This window comes from Grammomys surdaster, unplaced genomic scaffold (genome assembly GCF_004785775.1).
Source record: "Grammomys surdaster isolate TR1022 unplaced genomic scaffold, NIH_TR_1.0 271, whole genome shotgun sequence".
NCBI lineage: Eukaryota > Metazoa > Chordata > Mammalia > Rodentia > Muridae > Grammomys > Grammomys surdaster.
Window position 1 is genome coordinate 9,018,532 of NW_021604712.1, and position 17,918 is coordinate 9,036,449.

The 17,918-nt window shown below is 48.9% G+C and overlaps 1 protein-coding gene across 2 annotated transcripts in view; it reads left to right on the plus strand.

Annotated features, from left to right (window-relative positions):
- Lrrk1 (leucine rich repeat kinase 1) overlaps positions 1-17,918 on the plus strand; it is a 128,013-nt gene that overhangs the window by 87,924 nt on the left and 22,171 nt on the right. Inside the window, exons 15-24 of one of the 2 annotated variants that reach the window (XM_028776666.1) lie at positions 355-569; positions 2,906-3,070; positions 3,627-3,799; positions 4,781-4,901; positions 5,261-5,420; positions 6,925-7,201; positions 11,004-11,175; positions 13,623-13,786; positions 14,429-14,568; positions 16,497-16,746. In XM_028776666.1, the coding sequence (XP_028632499.1) occupies positions 355-569; positions 2,906-3,070; positions 3,627-3,799; positions 4,781-4,901; positions 5,261-5,420; positions 6,925-7,201; positions 11,004-11,175; positions 13,623-13,786; positions 14,429-14,568; positions 16,497-16,746 (1,837 nt within the window). The remainder of the gene's footprint in view (positions 1-354; positions 570-2,905; positions 3,071-3,626; positions 3,800-4,780; positions 4,902-5,260; positions 5,421-6,924; positions 7,202-11,003; positions 11,176-13,622; positions 13,787-14,428; positions 14,569-16,496; positions 16,747-17,918) is intronic. The other variant, XM_028776667.1, reaches the window with a different exon arrangement.

Here is a 17,918-nt window from a genome sequence, read left to right on the forward strand (position 1 = left end):
ACTTTAAGAATGGGGTTAGTGGGTGAATGAACACAATTCCAGACTCACTGTTTGGGGAGACGCTGCGAAACTGGCCCCGACACAGCAGCTACCAACAGTGATAAGGTTTAGAACGGCTAGGTAGTAAAGTATACCAACCAGGGCAGCAAGGATGTCACCCTTCAGTCCTGACTCACACTTAGGTTTTGGGATGGTTATTCTCATCCCTTCCCTCCCTAAGATCCAAACATCTTTCCTTAGAACATATAGAAATGGTCCCTTTGAGTTGGAATTTGGCCTCCAAAGACATGTGAGTGTGTTCCCTTTATACGTCATCTAGGATGTCCACTTTTTTCCTCCTCTGATTTCTCACAGGCCCAAAAGCAACACTGTCTTTCCTGCGTGCTCAGCTGCGAAAAGCGGAGAAGTGTAAGCTGATGAAGATGATCCTCGTGGGCCCCCCACGCCAGGGCAAGTCCACACTCCTGGAGATCTTACAGACGGGGAAGGCCCCGCAGCTAGCACACAGTGAGGCCACCATCAGGACCACCAAGTGGGAGCTCCAGAGACCAGCAGGCTCCAAAGCCAAGGTGAAGAGTGATGGGCCTGCAGTCCCTGTGGGTGGGAAGGACCTCTCCACAGGCTGTTCTCTGTTCTCCTGGAGATCCTGGGCCTTCTGAGTCCCAGCCCAAGATGTTCCGTGCTGCTCTGGACCAGCTCTTGCCAAGAGCGACAAGTCTATTCTTTCCGTGGTCTTGTCTTTCTTTCATAATGAAGTCAAGGCTCTTGGCCAGTGGCTCTTGACCCCAACTGTCTGTTGGATTCCATGTGGGGCTTTTAATGAACATGTGCTCAGTCTTCAAAGCTGGCTTCAGTGACATAGACGCATATAGGCAAGGGCGGGGCTTTCCTGGGACTAAGAACAAAGTACCAAGGCAGACAGTGAAAGATACCTCAGCATCTGAGCTCCCTTAAAAGGAGACCAAGAAGGTATCCCGGGAGTCCATGTCCCCTTCCTGATTCCTGATTTCTTTGAAGTTCTCCAAACGTCCCAGTAAATGTCCTGTTTAAAACAATTTTTTCCCCATTATATTCATCGTCCTTGTTTCCGCTTAGGATCGAGCAGGTAGAAGTAAATTCTTTTTTTTTTTTTAACCTTTTGAAGTAGAGAAGAACCTATGGGATCTCAGGCATGCCATTTATGTTAGCTACTGTTATGTTGGTGGGACCAAAATACAAAATGCCTCTCAGAAATGACTTAGAGGGAAGCACATGTACTTTGGCTCACGGTCCCAGGGGGTTCAGTCCATGGTCACTTGGCCCCTTGTGTTGAACAGAACATCATAACAACAGTTGAAGTGTGATGAGGACAGCTGTTCACATCATGGGGGTCAGGAAGCAGGCAGTGGCAATAAGTGGCCAGGATAATACACTGCCAAGGACCTGCCTTTAGCAACTTACTTCCTCTATGTGTGTCTTACCTCCCTACGTTCCTAGAACTTCCTGAGATCTCACTAGCAGGGGATCAAGTATTCAGGACAGAAACCTCCAGCAGGGATTTCAAACTCAAACTGTTCCAGCATTCCATCCAAAGAACACACAGAGAGCAGCTCTGCCCGAGAGCCAGACAGTGCCGTCCTTAGCACTGTATAAGTGTTTCTGCCTGCCTGTGGCAACTCCGGGTTCCAGGGCAGAGAGGGGTTTGCAGGATAGAAAGCAGAGAAGTTGTGTCCAGCTGGAGCATGGTTTTCTTCTCCAAACCCAGTACGATAAGAGACATGTTTGATGGCAGAGTTTTTCCCATTACCCGCCTCTCCCACCCGCCCCCACCCCCACCCCAGTTTGAGAAATAGAGCTTTCAGGCTGAAGGTGTAAGCTAACATGCTTGGAGCTGGTCCTCTTAAGAATAGGACCTTTGGGGCCAGGAGTACAGGTCAGTGGGACAGCCTGTGCTTAGCATGTGCAAGGCCGTGAGTTCAATCCCCAGCACCCAGAATAAGAACAGAGTGCTGCCTGTTGGGTTCAGAACATCGAGATAATGAATACCAGGCCCACTCAGAGCAGACAGGGAGTGACTAGCTGACTCACGTCTGAAAGTTCTCAAGAATATCCAGAATCTTCTACAGTCCCCTTGGCTTTGCTGTTTTGATAGTGACTCAGTCGCTTTTGCTCCCAGCTGTTCTTCAGTGAATGGGCTCCCAGGCTTGAGGGGTGGACGGCATGAAACCCCTGCCTTCACTTGAAAGCTGACGCAGCTCTTGTGAGCCGTGGGGCCCATCCCGCTCTGTGCGGCTGACCTTTAGCTGGCTGAGAACAGCTGTCTGCTTTCATCTTTATACAAAACCAGGTCAGCATGCTGTCTATGCCTTGGAGGCCAAAAATGCTGCCTCATGGAAATGACTCCTGGCTATGGCTAACTGCTGCCTTGATTTCTCAGCCAGCTCTGAGCTCATGCAGTGATAGAGAAACCATTTACACAGCCTTCCTGGCAGCCCAGTTCCTGTTGTTGGATTCTCACGTCTGGGGGGTTTCCCATCCTCGTTGGTGGGCTCTAACCTTTGACCTACACGAGTTCAGGGACGCCTCTTCCATCTGACCCTCACACAGAGGGTGGGAGCCATGATGCCAAAGTGGGGTTCCTCCTGCAACCAAATGTCTTCCAACTGTGGGGAGCCTAAGATAACCAACAGAAAAGGCCGTGATCTCCTCAGATGCCCTGCTCTGTTAGCTTCAGATAGAAGCCTCCAGATGTCTACCTTTGTGCCACGTGGCTGGTTTCCCTGGCCAGGATTGTCTTAATTCTTAAGACACACTGGAGTCTGCCATTTTTCCATGGCCATGTCATTCCAAGTTATACATTTTATTGTGATTTGCTTGCCCCTTTGGTCACTCAAATGCCCTGTTCTGTGCCTTGTTGCTCAAGTAGGTTGAGTCCGTGGAGTTCACTGTCTGGGACATCGGGGGCCCTGCCAGCATGGCCACTGTCAATCAGTGCTTCTTCACAGACAAAGCCCTGTATGTGGTGGTCTGGAACCTGGCACTGGGGGAGGAAGCTGTGGCCAACCTCCAGTTCTGGCTGCTCAACATCGAGGTGAGGAGCCACGCCCTTTGCCCTCTAGTGCTAAGTTCCCAGCATCCCGTGGTTCTGTGGTCTGAAGCCTTGTATAGATTATGATAAAATGGATGACACAAGGAAAAGACACTCTTCTTATTGTAAGGCTCCCCCAGATGGTCTGATGTCTTCCAACTGTGGGGAGCCTAAGATAAACTTGGTTCTTGGTTGATTTTCACACTGAGAATCAGAGGCTTCCTGGGCCTGAGGGCCCAGTGTGCTTGTCATTTTCTTATTTACCTCAGGCAGCACTCCCTCTCAGAGTAAAGGTGCCATTGGCCTGACACGGGCTTCTCCCTCAGGTAGACAGAAGGACCAGGCATCCCTCTCCATGGGCTAAACACAACACCATTGCATGGAGCAGATCAGTGAGTTCATGCCCCTCAGTTCATAACAGACCCATGATGTTAGAGTCTACAGGATTTTGGCTGACCATAAACCACTAGCATCCAAGGTTGGCACACTTGCACACTGAGGAAACAGTTGTCCCATTCAGGGAAAAGATACAGGGCTTAGCTATAGGATTCTGTTTCAGGCCAAGGCCCCAAACGCCGTTGTGCTGGTGGTCGGGACACACCTGGACCTAATCGAAGCTAAATTCCGAGTGGAGAGGATTGCCACACTGCGTGCCTATGTGCTGGCGCTCTGCCGATCACCGTCGGGGTCCAGAGCGACAGGCTTCCCGGACATCACTTTCAAACACTTGCAGTGAGTATCGCCTACCTCTCTCGCTTGCCACTGCAAGATGGGATCGCTGAGATCCCATCCTGCCTGGGATCTGTTATGGGGATGAGCCAGGCTTCTCTGGACAGAGGATGGCACCCTGAGAAAGGGATGACCCATTAGATGATTAGAGAGACAGGGTCTCCAGATTCCATAACTCTCTTCCCATCAGGGCCAGTGCTAAGAGCACACAGCTCCCATGGTACAAAGACACATGAACATGAGTACCATCCGTAGCACTTGCAGATCAAGGACCAACATCCCAGTCCTTGTGATGACTCTCACCAGATCTGAGAGCAGCTGCTGAGTCTGAAAGCAGCTGCAGAGTGTGAAGTGGGGTGGGCTGGTGCTGAAGAGACTAGCCACCCTGGGTGTGTCAATCAATTATCCCCTTGTCAGTAGCCACCACTTTGCTTGAGTGATGCTCAGGCTGTGAATCTGAGGCTCAGTAACGGAAGTGAGAATCCCTGAACAGACTAACCGTGTGTTGACTGTAGCTACTCTTGGATTCCCTCACTCTGAGTGTGATGGATGGCTGGTGCACAGGTCAGAATGGCCTGTCAGCCTGACTCAGAATGCAGCATCAGGATCTGGGGAGACTCCTGGTATGCCCCCAAGAAAGACTTGGAAGGGACTTTAATAACAGGAGTGCTAGCTGGTTCATAGTCAAAGCTTCAACATGTATATCTCTTTCCAAGATAGCACCCTTGGGAGGCCCAGTATCTCTGGGCCTTCCTCTTCCTCTGTGAACTCAGCCTATTGGGAAGACAGACCAAAGCGGCATATTGTAGGACATCCAGCATGGGGCTGTGCGTAGAGAATGCCCTCCAAAGCCTTCCTATTCTCTCTTAATGACTTCTCGAGGTTTGTCGCCATTTGGGACAAATCTCTGGGGAGACAGGGATGGTATGTGCCCCCAAGCAAAGAAGTGATATGTTGACTAAGCCCCAATGTTTGCACGTATAGTGAGATCTCCTGCAAGAATCTGGAAGGGCAGGAGGGGCTGCGGCAACTCATCTTCCATGTCACATGCAACATGAAGGATGTGGGCAGCACTATCGGCTGTCAAAAACTTGCTGGCAGGCTGGTGAGTGTCCCGCATCCCATCAGAGCAGAGGGTCTGCTTTCCACTATTGGGATCCACGCTTCCGTCTCCTTTTGCTATAAGGCATATGGCTGTGTTTAAGGTCAGTAGTTCCAGGTGGGAGCAGGGAAGGATCATTGGCTATCACAATAGTGCTGGCATTACTAGATCTGCTGTTGCCCTGTGTGCTTGTCCCCTGGTAGAGCAAAGCCATGTTCATAGACATGTTTGCAGTTCCAATGCTGTAAAGTCATGTCCTCTGGTCCTAGATCCATATAGTGGGACGATGGTGGGGAGCATTGGTGCGGGCAACAGGCACTCCTGGCCCCTGAGAGCCTCATCTTTGCCCCACCTGCACCCAGATCCCCAGGAGCTACATAAGCCTGCAGGAGGCCGTGCTGGCTGAGCAACAGCGCCGCAGTCTGGGTGATCAAGTACAGTATCTGACGGACAGGCAGCTGGAGCAGCTGGTGGAGCAGACGCCTGGCAACGACATCAAAGATTATGAGGACCTGCAGTCTGGTAGGCCAGGAGTGGGTACCCAGGGAGCATCGGTATGGGGGACCGGAAGGCTGGCGGAAGGTGGGGAGACACCTGTGAGGCTCCAGTACATCACACCTGGATCCTCAGCACAGCAGGGTAGCAGGTTTACATGACAGCACTCAACACCTTCTTGGTATCTGCCTGCCTATGTGCTACCTCCCTCCACTTCTCCTTGCTGACCCAGCCCCCCCTCCCTCTACCTGCCCTTTTTCCCTTGGGCAGAGAATATGGCAGCTACTCTACAGAGGATGCACACAGGCACAAATCGAACTGGTCACCACCCTCCAGGACCTTGGTCCAGGAAGATAATTAGGTTAAACAATTATAACCAGTTCTTACTGTTCATGGTAGTGATCATCTAAAATGTCACCACAGCTACCGCATTTGGAGATATAGACCATTGCTCCTGGAGGAAGATAAGGTTAGGTTCTTGCCTGCTTCTGGTCACACTGCCGTCAATGAAGCAGTCAATAGCCTTCTATCACATATGCCTCTGTTCTGCTTTCCTTTCATTTGTTGTGATAAAATACCCTGACCACAGCAACTTAGAGAAGGAGGAGAGGGTTTACTTGGCTTATAATTCCAGGTTCCAGTCCATCACTGAGAATAAGTCAAAGCAGAAATCCTAGAAGCTTGTCACATCATATCCACAGTCAAGAGGAAAGAGAAACAAATGGACTCCTGCTGACTGATTGTTCAGTTTCTTGCTAGCTTTCTTCTTTTTTTATACTATCTAGGATTCCCTGTCTAGGGAATGGTGCTGCCCACAATGGGCTGTGTCAATTAATAATCAAAGCAGTCTCCCGCAGACACGCCCATAGGGCAAACTAATCTAGATCATTCCTCAATTGAGACACTTCTAGACAGTTCAGGGTTGTATCAAGTTAACAAGAACTAACCAGCATAACACTTAATGATTTAACAGGTATTGCTGAATTATTAGCTCATGCAGTGGCCTTTATATAGTTACTGCCTCAACACTGTTTATCTAATGCCATATTTTCTCTATAAATCACAGTCTTGTACATACAAACACTAGGCAGCCTTTTAGCCCTATTTTGGAGGATCATTTTAGACAGGAAAATTAACCCAGATAAGATGGCAATAAATAGACCTTAGAAGGGACGCTCATGGGATGGGAGCTCAGGTAGGAACATGTACACAGGACAACTCACATTTTCACGCAGCTCGGCCAAGTGCCTACACAGAACTAGGACAGCACCTCAAGTGTTGCCTTAGAAGGATCATGGGTAAACTTCATCAAGTACTGAAATTTCCAGATACTCAGTCCGAGAGCAAAGATTCCTCGGAGTTGCTTGGCCATCAACTCAACTCAGGATATTGGTGAGAGTCACAGCATGTCACCGGTCTCCAGCTGCCCACCCTGTCTGATGGGCCTGGCATGCCAGAAGTATTGTTTCTTCCTGAGTCCCCTTTGGTCCCCATGTGGTTCTGACACAGCTTCCTCCCTCCCTCTCTGCAGCCATCAGCTTCCTCATAGAAACTGGAACCCTGTTGCACTTTCCAGACACGAGCCATGGCCTAAGGAACCTCTACTTCCTGGACCCCATCTGGCTCTCTGAATGCCTGCAGAGGATCTTTAACATCAAGGGCTCACGGTCGGTGGCAAAGAATGGGGTGATTCGAGCAGAGGACCTCAGGATGCTGCTGGTGGGGACAGGCTTCACACAGCAGACTGAGGAACAATACTTCCAGTTCCTTGCCAAGTTCGAGATTGCCCTCCCTGTTGCCAATGACAGGTAAGCCCACAGCCTGGGCTATGCTGGAGGGGGGAATGGGACCTGGGGATACCGATGACTTAAGATTTCCAGGGCTACCACCAGCAAGATAACTAGCTCCTGGGGATGTCCAGTTTCCCAGTGTAGGACAGCAGGAGGGTAGATGCAGGGACCCCACTTTGATAAACCTATATCTAGTGCCATGGGCTACTCTTGGGGCAGTTGGAAGAAGTCTACTTATTGAAAGCAGTTAGGAAAATTGCAAGACGGATTCTCCTTGGGGCAGATCTATGGTCAGATCGCCTTGGTTATACAATGAATGAAAAGAATCTATGACATGGACACACATGTCAGTTATGAAGCACTTTCAAGTCATTAATGGCACTGAGGGTGGCTGGCTTGACAGGCTCAGGTCTGAGCCCCCACAGTGCCACTTCCTGGAAGGCTGGCATAACATTTGGAAGCACATCCAAGTCCCCTGCTTTCTTTCCTCTGCTACCTCATCTCACTGGGCACGTCATCCACACTGCCCCAAAATGTCCCTGACATATGCTTCTTACTCCACTCCTCCAACTATGTGGCTGTCTTCTGCTTATCCTGAGACATCCTTAGTCTCCCCTGTATGCAGGTTTCACGTTCTCCCAGGTTCATTTGCCGACGACCAGCTGCGGTGTGAAAAGGTGGAATAGAAAATGCTATAAGCTGGGCAGTGGTGGCGCATGCCTTTAATCCCAGCACTTGGGAGGCAGAGGCAGGTGGATTTCTGAGTTGGAGGCCAGCCTGGTCTACAGAGTGAGTTCCAGGACAGCCAGGGCTATACAGAGAAACCCTGTCTCGAAAAACAAAAACAAAAACAAAAGAAAGGGAGGAAGGAAGGAAGGAAGGAAAGGAAGGAAGGAAGGAAGGAAGGAAGGAAGGAAGGAAGGAAGGAAGGAAGGAAGGAAGGAAGGGAAGGAAGGAAGGAAGAAAAAGAAAGTGCTATAAACAATTTCTTCATTTTAAATGCTATGCCATCCCCCGTTGCATAATGAAATTCCTCACCATCCCACTCTGACCGCATGGGACATGACTCATCCTTTGTCCAGTGTAAGCTACCCCCTTACTAAGTAGCCACCTTGGTTATAAACTGAGCTGTTCTGATCCGGCTTTGCTTACATTTGATTTGATCCCTATTTTATTTCCTAAAGCACAAAAGTACTAATGTTGGAAAATTGTGGCAACATGTGTTTATAATTGTTCTATTGTTGTGTTATTATGGAGTGTCATTTGTTATTCAGGTAATGTAGTGGTTTGAATAGGTTTGGCCCCCACAGACTCATCTGTTTGAATCCTTGTCCCACAGGGAGTGACACTATTAGGAGGTGTGTCCTTGTTGGAGTAGGTGTGGCCTTGTTAGAGGAAGTGTGTCACTGTGGGTGTGGACTTTGATGTCCTATGCTTAAGCTCCTCCCAGGGTGGAAGAGCAGTCCTCTCCTGGCTGCCTTCAGATCACAAGATGTAAAGCTCTCAGCTCTTCCTGCACCATGCCTGCCTCAACACTGCCATGCTTTCCCCCATGGTGATAATGGACTGAACCTCTGAACCTGGAACCCAGACCCAATTAAATGTTGTCCTTCTGAGAGTTGCTTTGGTCATGGTGTCTGTTCACAGCAGTGGAAACCCTAACTAAGACTGGTAATATTTTCTTTCTTAAAGCCCATTTTTTTCTGATTTTAAAATAACCACACACCAACTTCTGAAGTCCTTTTAGCTTTTAATTCCAACTGTGCCCCCTTCCCCAAATTCTTTTATTATCTAGTTATCTGGGTATTTCAATTACAATGAATATCTTATCAACAGTGAATTATCTAATCCAATGATCTCTGGATTAAACAGGAATACTTAGTTTATTTACATTTAGTGTGATTAGTTTTATAGTTGGGTTCAAGTCTAGTAGCTTATTTGTTTTGTATTCATAGCCTTCAGTTTGTTCCTTTGTTTGTTTTATTTTACCTTCTTCTGGGTTAATCACTTTTTCAGTCTTTTTATTCTTCCTCTCTGTTCTTGATGTGGTCTTCCATGGTTCCACTAGGTGTTAGTATACCCATCTTTAGTGGTGTCTTCTCACATGTCACCCACAGTACTCCATGTCAGCACTCTTCTTCTTGAGCACCACAACTGCCAGCACCCCAAACCCTGAAGTGGGACCCTTGAGAGGGCTGAGGAGGGCACATGGAGACCGGAGCTCCCGTGGCTACCCAGTCTCCAGAAGATGCTCTATGCTAATGCAGGCTGATGTCCTGGCTCTTGTCTTTTATTTCCTGGGTTTGATGCTGATACGGCCATGAGTCAGTAGCTAGTGTCCAAAATCCATAGTCCTTTGTGATAGATCTTCCATAAAACACACCACTGCTCTGTACTCAATGCCAGAGCCCTACAATAGTGCTACCAGAGACTTCTGGGAAGCTGGGCTGCTCCCTGGGAAGCCATTCTAGAGATTCTGTTGGTATAAACTGGGTATCCACAGAGACAGCCCTGCTTTATACTTTGGGAGGACCAAACCCACAAGACCTTCTTGCTCCCTTATGGGACCATGAAAAGAGTCCTAAAGAGAGAAACCTTAAAAAAGGAATTCAAGGTCTGTGATTTCTAAGAAACACAATCTCATGGCAGAGTTTTTTGCCCTGTAGCTTGTAGAATATTTCTGCTCCATCTTCAGTGTTCCCTGAGCTTTAGGCACAGAACGTGTGAAGTAGATGGATCATTTGCAGCTGGGCAACCTACAATCAGTTGTCTCTGCATTTTGACCAATTATGATAATAGTCTCTGTGAGCTGCAAAAGAAGCTTCTTCAATGTCAGGTGTGAGCTACACTGATCTGTGAGTATAAGGATGCATTTTAGAATGCAGTGAGGACATTTTCTGGTCTCCATGGGCCCTATACACATAACACACAGAGATACATGCAGGCAAAACAGCTATATTCATACTAATAATAATATTTTTAAACGAGGAAAGAATCCAGCGGCTCACTGAATCTCCAGGATACCCCGTGCCTGCTCTGTGCCTGTCCCCTCAGCTCACAGCTGACAGCACATAGTGGATGTCACTTTCCAGATGCATTTGTAGGGAGGGGCTTCCCAGCTGTCAGCTCTTTTAAATGACAATGGACATGGACAAGCACACCTAGGTCACACTGCAATGTTTCTTTCTTTCTTTTTTTTTTTTTTTTTTTGGTTTTTCAAGACAGAGTTTCTCTGTGTAGCCCTGGCTGTCCTGGAACTCACTCTGTAGACCAGGCTGACCTCCAACTCAGAAATCCGCCTGCCTCTGGCTCCCAAGTGCTGGGATTAAAGGCGTGCGCCACCACCACCTGGCCACTGCAATGTTTCTAAGGATGACCATGTGCTCTTGCGTTCCCATAAAACATTTGTTTTGTGCGAAGTCTCTGTGTTCTAAGTTTTAAGGCAGTTGTGTTGTTTTTATTAGCCAAGGACAATAAACAGCTTCGAAGACTAAGACAGTTACCCTGACCCCAGTATCTGTGTTGTCCTCAGAGCTGTGCAGCTGTATTTGTTTTTCCTCCACCAACCGAAGTCGATGCTAAGTGATTTCACAACCACAACCCAGTTTTCTGAGAAGTAACTTCGATTTGCTTCGTCTGGCATTTTTATGCCTTTACCTTTTCCTCCACATCCATCTACTGTCCCAAACTCTATAGGGAGGGCCTCTAGCAAGCTGAGCCTTGTCAGCCGATGCCTCCCCCACAGTCCAGCATCTGCAGGGACCAGGGTCCTGTAGCAGATCTCAGGCCATGATAATCAACCTCTCCTTATGTGTTTCAGCTACCTCCTACCACATCTCCTTCCATCCAAACCTGGGCTGGACACCCACAGCATGCGGCACCCGATGGCTAACACCATCCAGCGGGTATTTAAGATGAGCTTTGTGCCTGTTGGCTTCTGGCAAAGGTTCATAGCACGGATGCTGATCAGCTTGGCTGAAATGGACCTGCAGGTAGCATGGTTTCTGGAAGGGGAAGACATGGGGATGGGAGAGCTTCTTTAAGCACACTTCTGCGGGAAGACTACATCCTCTGTGCTAGTGAGACCTAACTGAGGGTTGCTCTCCTGCAGAGATGTAACTGATGCAGGGTCAGGAAGCAAACGTAGCATGAATCCATTGTCCTTGGCTGGGGATGCCATATTTTTACCCATCTTGCTTGGATTATTCCCTCCTTGAGTTATGGTTCCAAATGTTAGCCATTTTCAAGTCACTGTGGAGCTTGTTCTAGCAGAAGCAGGGTCTCCCACAAAAATAATAAGGTTTTGGCTACTGCTATGAACTGGGCCAAGAACTAGCATTTAAAATCATGTCCCATGACCCTGATTTCATGGTCTTGCTATCCTGGGTCTACACTTTGACTTACCCATAGCTGACACAGCCCTTCCCAGATCTCCCAAATTTAAAAGTTTGGTTGCAAGGACAACTCACGGGACTTGGTTCTCTTTGTTTATCTTGTAGGCCCCAGGGGTCAAACTCAGGTTGTCAGGCTTAGCAGTGAGCATGTGTGCTAAGCCATCTCACTGGAGAATCTAAGGATTGGAGTTAGATATGCATCCCATGCCCAGCCTGCATCACTTGAGCGTTGTAAAGCTCCTGGTTGATACCACTCTGCAGCCAAGCTTGGAACCACTGTTGGAAAAAAAAAATCCCTTGCTTTGGTCACCATGAAGAGCCAGCCCAAGGCTTGAGTCCTGTGGGTGCAGCCAGAGTTACGGAGAGGGGGCCAAGTTGTCAGTCAACAGTAATTTCATGTAAGACAGTCACACAGAAGTAATGTTTGCCTAGAGCAGTAGTTCTCAAAGTGGGGTTCACAGACCAGCAAAATTGACCTCACCTGAGATCCTGGGAGAGATGCTCACTGTCAAGCCCCAACTCCAGATTTTCTGTCTCAGAAACTTCAGGATGGGGTCCTGCTATGTTGTTGATCAGACCTCCAGGGGCTAGCGCCACATGCTACAGTTTGTGAGCTCCTGGCGTGCACTCTGACTGTTGAAGTGTTGAATCTTTTTGACATTGATCTCCGCTTGAGTTTGCTTTTGCCACTCTCTAATTACAGCGCCCCTCTCGAATTATAACTTCTTGGCTCAGTAAAGATGGTCTTTGATCAGCCCATTTTATGGGAAGAAAAAATAAACATAAGAGGCTGAAAATCAATCAAAACCGTTGCAGCCTGTGTTGTGGATGGGGGGGGGGGTAGGGTTAGGGAGGAGGGGGTTGTCTAGAATGTCAAGATGGCTCACTGTCGAACAGAGCGTGTGCTGGCGCTGCCTCTCCTAGGGCTCCCTCTGTCCTCTGCCCTCCATTTGAACCGTGTCCTGCTGTGTTCTAAGTGGGAGGCCACTATGCCCCACACACACATTGTGGGAGGTTGAGCTCACAGGGTGGGGGTGGGGGTGGGGGTGGGTGGGAGCACTGACAGCCTGTGTGGCTGAGAAATCTATGCAGAATGAAATCCTGTTAAAATTCAGATGGAAGAGAGGGGAGAGGAGTTCAGCCTCAGACTCATCAAAGATATGCAGATTCGCACAGCAATAGTGTCTTCTATTTGTTGATCTGTCACACCAACAAAGAGCCCACCGGAGACGGACCAGTCCCTCCCAGCCTCCATGGGCAGTGGATGTGATAATAGTCTCTTCCTTTTCAAACCTCCCTATGCATCCAGAGCCTTAAAACCGCCAGACCCTAGACTGGGCACCCCCCTGCTGAATGCTACACTGAGGGAACCAGAGAAATCTTCCTGTGTTTTTCATGTTTGTGGCACTGTATTTTAAAGGGACCAGAAGGACCAACCTAGTAGAAAGGAAAGGTTCAAGTCACTGTCATAACCTTAGGGAAATGAATTTTAAGTGGATTTTTAATGGCATGGGACCCATGAGGTTTTTAAAGTAAACCTTGTTGTCTGCTAGTGATTGGTGCTAGAGCCTGGGGCATGATGGGCAAGCATTTACCACGGAGCTGTATCTCCAGGCCAAAGAGCATGCCGAATGAGACACACACTCCGAATCATTGTTTCTTACATATATGTGTGTAATAAGGACACTCCCAGACTCATACCTACTCGTACCTCCTGCTGGGTGTTAAATTGATTGCGATATTTGTCTGTCCTGTCCACATTATCTAACGTAAACGTTCACTTGTGAAGCCGGGAGAAAAGTCTTCAGAGAACAGCCTATTTGTAATCACTAGGAAGATCTGTTCCCAGGGTACCCTGGAGACCCTTCCACACCATGTGGCCTTTGACTTGGCAGCTGGGGAAGAGCAGCAGGCGTGGGAGGCACGGGTGGGAAAGATGCAGTAATTTATCAAGATAGGGCCGGGCCAGCCTGCTCAGAGCTCCACACAAGGCCAGCGAGGAGCCCAGAATTCTTAAACAGGGTCCTTTCTCTCCCGTCTTTCAGCTTTTTGAAAACAAGAAGAATACGAAAAGCAGGAACCGGAAAGTCACCATTTACAGTTTTACAGGGAACCAGAGAAACCGCTGCAGCACGTTCAGAGTCCGAAGAAATCAGACCATCTACTGGCAGGAAGGGCTGCTGGTCACTTTCGATGGGGGCTACCTCAGGTGGGAACCTTGGAGAGCCCCCCACTAAGTCAGCATGGTTCCCAGCATGGTGGTCCTGTGAGAGCCCTGAATTAATGCCCTTCCCACTTGGAGTCCAGCGTTCTGCTCCTGAGGAAGGTTTATCATGGTAGCTTGCTAGAAATAGAGACCCTCCCTGGGAATGTCCTGCTGGACCCATCTTCCTATCCTCCCCCAACTCCTCCTTCAGGATAGACTGAGGGAAGCCATAGTCTAGGATTTAAGTTCACTCCAGTTGGGGGAGTAGGGACAAGAACAAGTTAGATCATAAAACAGGTATATAAATAAACAGGAGAGTCACCCCAATATCCTGCAGGGCACACTGCCCCTTAGAGTCCCTTGGGATTAAGTCCATCCTTGGAAGCGGGGAAGTCACCCCAGGTTTTTTGTTTTCTGTTTGTTGATTTTTTTGGTTATTTTATTTATTTACATTTCAAATGTTATCTCCCTTCCCGGTTTCCCCTCCTCAGCACCCCCCATCCCATTCCCCTCCCCCCTGCTTCTATGAAGGTGCTCCCGCACCCACCCACCCACCCAACCCACTCCCGCCTCACCGCCCTAGCATTCACCTACGCTGCGCCTCAGGTTCTTGACACTGGGCTCCTTTTCATTTCCGGGTTACAGTGTGGAATCCTCAGACGTAAACTGGAAAAAGAAAAAGAGTGGAGGAATTAAAATCATCTGCCAGTCAGAAATGAGGGACTTCTCAGCAATGGCTTTTATCACAGACCATGTCAACTCCCTGATTGACCAGTGGTTCCCTGGTAAGAGGATATTCTAGAACCAAGCCTTTGATCATGCTTACATATATACATATGTGTGTGTGTGTGTGTGTGTATGTGCATATGTGTATATCATAGGTGTATATACATATGTACATATATATGTGTATATGTACATGTATATGCATACGTATTTGACTGCCTCTTTGAGAAAGCAAAGTAGTCACCAGGATTCAGCCCTTTGCTGAGAGTCCTGCCTCAGGCTAGGTTGGGAGGTTCGGTGGGATAAGTGTGACACAGGGAATATGTCACAGAACAGAACTAGTTAGGACTCCAGGATGTCTACAGTACATGGGGAGGGATGTCTCTGGGTCCTACATGTGGCCCAATGACATTGTTAGTGTGAGTCATACATGTTTTATATAAGTTGAAATTAATGGGCTTGACATTAGGGGAACCCAAATGTGGAGGACTGTCCCTGGTGTGAGGTCAGTGAGGGAGGAGGGCAGAACTGCAGTGCCAGTTCCTCCTTCCCCGTGTGCCCCTACCAGTCCTGGTGGAGAGCAAGCCACCCACCCACACAACCCTTCTCAGACTCTCTGAATCCATTTCCCTACCCAAAGAAAATACTTTTTGAAGCAAAGCCCCTGGGAGCCTCTGTTTGTTTTGTTACTGGGGTGGACAGAGAACGGGGGGGGGGGGCCGGGGGGGGCAGAGGAACCTGTGGGGCAGCAGTAGGAAGGCAGCTGTGGGGAGGAGCCCCCTGAGGGAGCACTCCTCCTCCTTGCAGCCTCTGGAAACCAGAGTAGAGGGAGGATTGTGGCTGGCATCTGTCTCACAGGCTTCTATGAACTGGTCTGCTTACCTGGCCCAAAGCCTTACATCCCAGGAAGACCATGGGAAGGTGCTTAAGGAGCCACAGGATACATACTGTAGACACGGAGTCTGGCTCTCTTGCATATTGCTTCAAAGAGTCACCAACATGTAAAGTGGCTTAGGAAGGGAGTTGTTAGAGAAAACAGCCAGTGACTCACACGTCAGAGGGTTCTTGGCCAGCCAACGGGACTCCCAAGCCCTGTATCAACTCCCCAGTTGTTTTATAGCTCCCAGCAGCCCACACCCTGCCTCAGTAGGTGCTAGGGACTTGGCAGGTAAAGCCAAGTAACCAGTAATCTGAGAGAGAAGAAACTCAGCCAAGCATTTGAGACAAGATGCGCTAGAGCCATCCCTGTGGATGTCAGATGCACCCAGGGCATCTTGGAATCCACACCCTCCTGTACAAAGCAGGTCACTGCCCTGCCCCAGGGTACTTCCATAGGTATTTCTTAGGACCTCCTAATGAGAGGGACACAGAAAAGATGGATATCCTAATGAGGAAATCCACATCAGGTGTCCAGCTTTCCTGTGATCTTTTGTATTCATTATCCTCTGCATTTAACTTCCCTGGAGCATGCCAGCAAGCCTTCCATTTCTAGCTTGTACTAACTGTGGTTAGGGTAACGGACTATAGCTCAGATTCAGCCCTAGCCATTGAGGCAAAGTCTCCACCTCTCCCATCTTGCCTTCCTCTACCAGCCTTCCAAGGACTGCAGGTAATTCTTACTCAAGGTCTAGACCATGGGGTAACCCCTCTGTGGTGAGTCCTTTGGGATCAACAATTTTCCTGTCCAAAATGTCACCAAAAGGCAAGGGCAGTTGGTATATGCTATAACCCCGGCATTTGGGAAGCTGAGACCAGAGGATCTGGAGTTTGAGACCAGCCTCGGCTATATAGCCAAACCCTGCCTTAAAATCAAAACCAAAGCAATAAGGCACCCCAGAGTAGCACTGGATTTATGGTTCCCTTGAGCCCAGGTAGGAGCAGACAGAACCTCTGATATAAAAGTCATCCAGGCTCAGAGTTCTAGGATACTGCTCAGGGGACCCACGGTCAGTTCACAGGAGCTGTCTCCTCCTCTGTTCCCATTTAGCCCTGACAGCCACAGAAAGTGATGGGACCCCGCTTATGGAGCAGTATGTACCCTGCCCTGTCTGTGAAGCATCCTGGGCCCAGCATGCAGATCCAAACGAGAGGTCAGAGAGCGTGCAGTACTTCGATATGGAAGACTGTGTGCTCACAGCCATCGAACGGGACTTCATCTCCTGCCCCAGACACCCAGATCTCCCAGTGCCACTTCAAGAGCTTGTACCAGAGTTGTTTATGACTGATTTCCCAGCCAGGTATGCCCCACGCCCCACGGTCCCTCCCAGGAGGAGGCAGGCCGTGCGCCTCTCCTACCAGCTCACTGCTTAGCACCAGAGCCATAGGGTGGCAGTAACTGTTCTAGCCATTCTCCCTGCCAAGTCACAGGTGACTTACATCCCCATCCTAAGCTTCCTGGAAGAATTAGACCAATGGCTTTCCGCTGGAGTGCTCGGCAGGCCCCGCTGCACTGGCTCACAAAGCCACGGGGACACCTTCTCTTTCTGCTCCATTGTGGGTTAGCACTGGTTTCTGCTCGGCTGGACCTCTGTAGATTCCCACTCTGTTGCCCACTGGAGGACAGAAAGACATCGGAGGACATAGCTGTTCCCTGGCCTCTGGGGATGGAGAGTGCTCCCACGCCTGTAGCCTCCTCTTTATTTTGGAGCAAAGGCTGATGCCTGGCCGCAGGCATACTCTGACTCAGTTCCGGCTCATGCTACCTCTACCCTCCAAGATGGTAACTGGGGATGGAACTAGTGCAAAAGACAGAGAGACCTTGACCGGTCCCATCCAAAAAAAAAAAAAAAGGTCACAAAATGTAAGTCCTCCGTAAAACAGACCATCTTCTTTAGTGTACGGGAACCCACTCCTGTGATGTGGACTCCTTGGGGACAGTCCTTTGACCTTTTTGGACTTCAGCTGTTCCCATTCATTTTTGGAGTTGTGGAGAACTGTCCCTGCCGGTGGCATGTTATATCTGGTTTCTTTAACTTTTTTTTTTCTTTTAAAGAGACCTGTTTCTCACTTTTTTTCTTCACTGTCCCTGATGGCCAGAGGGCACAGCGTGCAGCTGCTCCACTTCCCACTTAAAGGGATTTATTGAATTTAAAACGGGCCTGGGAGGTGTCTCAGTGACAGTGTGAAGCCATGTGCTCAGACAGGAAAGGAGAATAACTAATTGACAAAGGACAAGTCTCATGCGACTTCCTTCAGTGTCTCCTGCAGCTGTGCGATGGTCACAGCAAGCGCCACTCTGCTGCAAAGGGGCTTTTCTTCACTCCTGGGTTCTTCATGGGCATTTATTTGTGTATGAGCATGAATCATATGTTTTGGAAGGTGCTAGGTTTGGTGCTCTTAAAGTTTTTGACTTTTCATTTATCTCCCAAACCTTGTGGTATTTATGCCTCAGCACAGAGACACTAACTGG